General features: G+C 46.3%; 1 protein-coding gene across 1 annotated transcript in view; it reads left to right on the plus strand.

Moving 5' to 3' along the window:
* The window catches only part of T265_09480 (hypothetical protein), a gene marked incomplete at both ends in the record, with an annotated part of 39,056 nt that extends 33,902 nt beyond the window's left edge, over positions 1-5,154 (plus strand). The window contains 5 exons of the mRNA XM_009175560.1: positions 1,280-1,658; positions 1,751-2,244; positions 3,282-3,692; positions 3,986-4,186; positions 4,602-5,154. Coding sequence (XP_009173824.1) covers positions 1,280-1,658; positions 1,751-2,244; positions 3,282-3,692; positions 3,986-4,186; positions 4,602-4,948 — 1,832 coding nt within the window. The remainder of the gene's footprint in view (positions 1-1,279; positions 1,659-1,750; positions 2,245-3,281; positions 3,693-3,985; positions 4,187-4,601) is intronic.
* Positions 5,155-6,000: the final 846 nt, after the last annotated feature.

The raw sequence follows: 6,000 nt of genomic DNA on the forward strand, positions 1-6,000 counted from the left end.
GTATCTGTTTACAGAGCTGAAATAAGTTTGTACCCTCCTTTACATCCACTCGATTCTATCATCTGGCCTCTGCAAGAGTATCTAGAGTATTGTTTTTTTTCCAGCTGGTCGAAGCAATTTGGATTTATCTTGATCAAGGACCATAAATGTGGATTTCGCTTTACGCGGACATAGATAAGCTTCCAAGTCAAATGTGCTTCAATGTATGTATCGGTACTGTGTTGAACGTCGTCCTGGTTTTTTAATTTACATTCGGAGATCGTCAGTCCGGCGGCGACGACTTCTCAAAATGAATTCATTTCGAGATGCCGTCTAGAGATGCAGGTTTCATTCAGAACCGTCTTCTCACCTGCAATCGAATCGCTCTAAGATTACATAGTGGTATTCATCAGTTTGTTCCTGTTCTGGGTTTCGTCATGTCTTTTGGTTTGATTTCTGAAATCTTATGCTGTGCACAGGAATGGATTAGCCATAATGATGCTATCGTGACATACACGCATTTTGTCCATACGTATCGGGGAGAATGCCAAGACATACCTCATTCACCGTAGATGTTTGAAGAGGCTTGTCGTTACCACGACCACTTTGTGATTGTCCCGCTTTGGACACCTCTTGCGCCCGTATGAATACATACGTAAAACGAAACCAAGTGATCCCCGTGAACTCCATATCACAGTGCCATTCGAACAAGCTTCGCTTTGCGTCCAGTTTAAGGAAACAAGTGTGCCGTGCACTTCGGAACGATGAATATCTGAAGATTTCCTGCCCTTACCTTCTTTCAGTGATTTCCTGTGCAGAGGAATGCTGTACTTAGTAAAAAAAAAAACCGGTCAGTAAAATAATCCCCTTAGAACGTAATTGTTATACCCATTACAAGTGGAACGAATGTCACCGCGCTATGCATCCACCCCAGGACCTTGACAGAAGCTGTTGGGTCGCACGAAATTGGTTCGATTCGCTGACCTCCGCTCGTTTTATTACGAAGTGAACAGCGTGGAGCTGTGGACAGTTTTTTCTGGGGCACTTAAGCGTTGAAAATCGATTAGTTCATTTCTCCCACTACGACCTCGATAAAACCAAGCGAATTCGTTCGTAATAGGAAAGTGATTGGTCATACTATGGAGGGACGAATAACCTGATACTTTAGAGTTCCACACGCAGTCAAACAACTACGCTGTGGAGGAAGTCGTCCCAAGCAGCGTCGTTAAGCGTGTGAAGCGTGCGAAGCCTTTTGGTCAACACATAAGACTCACCACTCACTAATCCTTCTGCGTTCTAGATGGCGCCCGTTGGTCTTCAAGCGACCCTTCCGTGTTGTGGGTGGACCGGTCTGGTCGTCTACTGTTGGCGCGTCGTCCTGGTAAAGCTTACCTGCTTTACACTGTGGGGCCTAATCATGGCCCTCAGTCTCTGTGGTCTAACTCAAGTTATGGAACTCGGTTGAATTATTTGCGCGGGATTCGATTGAAACCACTTCTCGGTGAACCCATGCAGGCTCCGATTCGTTTGGTTTTTGTGGATGCTGATAGCAACGTTATAGAGTCAGGTCATGCTGTTCTGCCGGCCATACCGCTACAGATGCCAGGCAACCGTAAGACTTCCACAGCGGTACGATTCTTGGTTCAATTGGAGTCAGACACAGGACCAAAGGATAGTGGGTCAGTTGTTCTATTCCTTTTCTAATGTGACTGGCATATCAGTTTATGTTTCATCACCTTACTTAGTTCTCCCATGCCTTCTGTCTTTTTAGTGACCACAACTCGTGCTTCGTAACTGATGATAATGCTCGACACGAGCTGTTGGTCAACTCCCCGATTCACTGCTCGATTCAACTTTCATCGTCTGCTCAACATCGCGTTGCTCCAAGCTGGCTAAGTTTGCTTGTTCTGTGGTCACAAAATGATACCCTTCAGTCTACGGATTTGATCTCATCTGCCTCTGTGCTAAGCGAGTTTGTGAACGCTAAACTGGAACCGGTGACCAAACAATCTGCTTTTTATCGCGACTCAATCCAATGGCAGTGCGTTCTCCGAACTACTTCACTATGGCATCACTTTTCTTCCATTTTGGGCCTAGTTTTGGATCCGGATGCACGGTTAGCAGTACATTTGAAAAGCTCCGATGCCCAGGAAGGTGAATACCCCATACTGGCTTCCAGTGAGATTATTCCTCTACCAGGCTTCCAGGTCGTGATTCCTCCGGCATTGGTTCATCCTATGGATCCCGGGTTAACTCACGGTATTAGTACGTCTCTTCCGCGGTTTTATGGTTTCTTCTGCCCCGTTTCCCGAATGTTGTGAAAAATTGCCAATTCAGTTTCTGAGCACTTCACTGAGCGCGGTGCTGGGAATCACTCATGCAAGAACTTATGGGCTGTTTGTTTAATGCCGGGTTTCATATAATCAATCTTTTCCCGAAAGTTTGTAGTAAGCTACAAACGCACTCTGACACTGGACGATTTTTTGGTAATTTGTAAGTTGCGCTGCTGTTCCAGCGTGATCTCGCAGTCGATATCAGGCCATCGTGCACTACCCGGAATCTAGATCTGTTTAACAGAAAGAATTTTCTGCTGTATCGTGCCCCACGTATAGGTGGTCTACTGTGCAGACTGGTAAATTTCCTTTCTGTCGTGATCAAAGTTTCGCTTGAGATGTTTGTGCCTAGCCAGCCCGGATACTACTCAGTATGGTCAATCGTTCAGCTGTAACACCCTTTCGGTGTATCCTATTCCAGACGAACCCCTGATGGTTTCCCATATGTGTGTTGGCCTGGTACTCCTTCCCCCTTTCTAGACATTCATATCCCTTGCAATTGTTTTGATACCTTAGCCTTCTTTGAGTATATAGTTAGGGTGCCTGGTACGATTATAGCAAGCGTACATCCTGTACAGCAGTTGCGCTCGAGGGGTAGTCCAATGGCAAAGTTGCGAACGGTCCGTGGTTCCACTCCACCGCAGCCTCTAGGATGCTCCTATCTAGGTTTGAGCAACTTTCCAGTATCTCAACCCTCATGCTTCTTTCAGGTGACATAGCTTATAAGCACCGAAAGGGTGTTACACCTGAACGACTTACTTTTTTCTGTTTGCCGAATGACTATGTTCTTTTCGGCTTATCATCATTATGCTAAGAGGCTGTGATCATGTGAGAATCTACCACAGCAAGCCGTACTGTTTGTGTAGGGGGTGAGCTTCAGTGAAGCGCGCTACTTTAGTGTGGATTCTCCGGATGTTATATTGTTGTTATTACGTATTGTATTACAGTGTGACTTCACTTCATTTGTAGCCTATCTGGCTTGGTTCAATAACCCAAGTGAATTGACTCAGCGGATGCTAGTGTTTGTTCCACCGGTCACATCAGCGATGATTGTCTCGAAACAACTCGGACCTGATCGTCTGGTTGTTCGATCCAAACTGCCCAATGTCGTGGATGTGACTGGCCCACCAAGACCCGTTTATAGCTTGACCGAAGTTTCGCTCATTTTGGCCGAGTATACGAACCGGCTTAAATCTGCCACTCCGATGGTACTCAACAGCCTACCTTCGTCTTTGGGTCCGGTGGTCGACATGTGGCGCACTCTGGCCGCACAGCAGACTCAGCAGGTAGAAAATGAGGCCGCAGTTTCCAGTGACGGCACTTTGATTAAACAACAACTTCTTTGGGTGGTTGAATTGCGAGCGAGCGTAGGCGATGCCGGTGAGTCTATTTCTTAACTTTTCGTCTGTTTATAGTTTGATTCGATCAGTACTCGAAGGATGCTCAATCGTTTTACGTGAAATGGAGTTCACTCTTTTTTGTTTCGTTTTGAGGATGGCCTCTTTGGGATACTTACTCATAACTTTCCAAGAGTGTAGGCATCTTACTCCAAAGTATTGTTCCCTTCCATTCATTATCAACTTGTGGCACCTTTCACTAGAGTGGTGCTCTGTTCAGAAGAGATGCCATTTTTGTTCATTACTGCCTTCGTCCATTTTTCTGACCCGCTTTAGCCGTAAGTACAATCGTGGACGTGGTTGTGAGTCTCCGACAGACGGGTCAGCATGTGGTCATTCCTGTACAAGTTCATCTACCGTCCAAAGCGGATCTCTCGAGTTCCATGGGTCAGACAAGCTGGAGGTTGCAGTCTACGGGGTTCTCGTGGCTTCATTTATTCGCTTTGGTTCTGATCACGCTTTTATTCGCGATTGTTGGTGAGTTCGGAAAGCTTACCTCGTTTTATCTGACTCTACATTGGATCAGGGTTATGATGAGAATAATCAACGAGTCTGTCACTTGCAGCGAGTCTACTCTTACATTGCTCCTACGTTGGACACTGCTTGTCATTTCGTGATCGGTGGTCGTGGATTTGCTTGTGTCGTGGAGCAGAATGCCTACATATGCCTACCTAGCTCGGTTACTCCTCACTCCTAGCTGGATGGTTCGCGAACGTCCCTTCGTACACTGCTGACACTGACTTCAGAAAAACAGTTTATTTTTAAAACTAGTTTGTCAGTGAGTTGTTCGCAAACTATTCAATTATTCCAAAGACTTTGGGAGTTCGTAGATACTTCCTCATGAGGTTCCTGAACAGTCTGGACTTATTTTGTTTTGTGTCTGTTTTATTAGTTCATGTGGTGCTTCGATCTAGCACATTGGTCAGCTCCTCGGATGGTCTAAACGTCACAAAGGACCTCCCTGCCGGTGTGAGCCCCAGCGCGACCCGCAAAAGCCCGCGCCAACTCTGGACCCATGGCTACCAACCGTTTTCCACTCTCCGATCCCCCAACGTACTCTGCGGACAGTCTATTTATGGAACGAACCTCTCGCCTCCGCCAGGTGGACTATACTACGGTGGTCCGTCGAGTCACTCCCCCTTGGGTGATGGTGACATGGCGATGGAAGAGCGCAAATGGAGGCGTGCTTTGAGCGGTGGATCACCGTCGAGGTTACGGGATACCTTCGATAGCATTTAGACTTAACTCTCTGAAGGACAGAATTTTGTAATTGATAAACCCAGATCTTAACAGTCCGCACCACTATACACGCAACTCGTGCCTTTCCACGGCAATGTTCCAAACCGTTTATCGTTATTTTTTTGTACATAATTGTATCAGTTTCGTATGAGCTTTGTTTACGTACCAGCTGTTGTACATGTCGCTTTAGTAGAAGTTCTCCAAAATGCTGTTCATTTGTTCGCTTTTTCTGGGAATCGATGGACTGGGGGACATGAACGTAATTGTGACTGCTCTGATCAAACTACTTCATGAGGCGAAAAGCGGGAGACTGGTGATCATCAGTGTTGCTTGTGTTACAACCTGGCTACGCACCAAAAGGGTGTCACAGCCGAACTTTTTTAAAATCATTTTTCCTATAAGAACTAGGTCACAAGAGCCTGAGATAGTTCAAAGGACTCCGGGGATCGAGTTCATCGAGTGAATCTTAGCCGCTCTCTAGGCTTGGGCAACATGACAATGTGTCCACTCTTTATCGTTTTTGGTCTGTATGGTAGCTATTCATCGAAAGGATGCCACAACTGAGCCCATCGATTCGGTTTCTATCAGAATACTGCTGTGCACCACATGTCAAGATCCGTTGCTCATTAACACGTCTGGAGCAATTACATAGGAAGTGGACGAGCGGTGTTTGCTACCTCGGATTCAGTATCCAGCGAGATTCAGATGACACTTTCTTTCTGTCCCACTTGTATTTTTGATGATGAACGAAATTCGTTGTGGAACTCTTGTTTTAACCCAACCGGTGATTTAGTCACCGGTGGGTGGCCTTGGATATCCGTCACTTGTAGCATTTCATTGGGTTTCCGAAGTTGCGTATCCTTCATCTGTAACGCCTGGTGTCTGACTACCGTGCTATCTGAAGGAAGCAAGAGGGCCGAGATACCTGCAAGTTATCCAAGCCTACACAATAACCAGTGGGGTTGCCTTCGAACCACGAACTTCGCGCCTTAACCAACGAGGTTTTCCGATCTCGCGTGTGCTTATGATCACAGCCGGACGGGGTCTCATAT

The sequence above is a fragment of the Opisthorchis viverrini genome (assembly GCF_000715545.1).
Source record: "Opisthorchis viverrini unplaced genomic scaffold opera_v5_287, whole genome shotgun sequence".
Taxonomy (NCBI): domain Eukaryota; kingdom Metazoa; phylum Platyhelminthes; class Trematoda; order Opisthorchiida; family Opisthorchiidae; genus Opisthorchis; species Opisthorchis viverrini.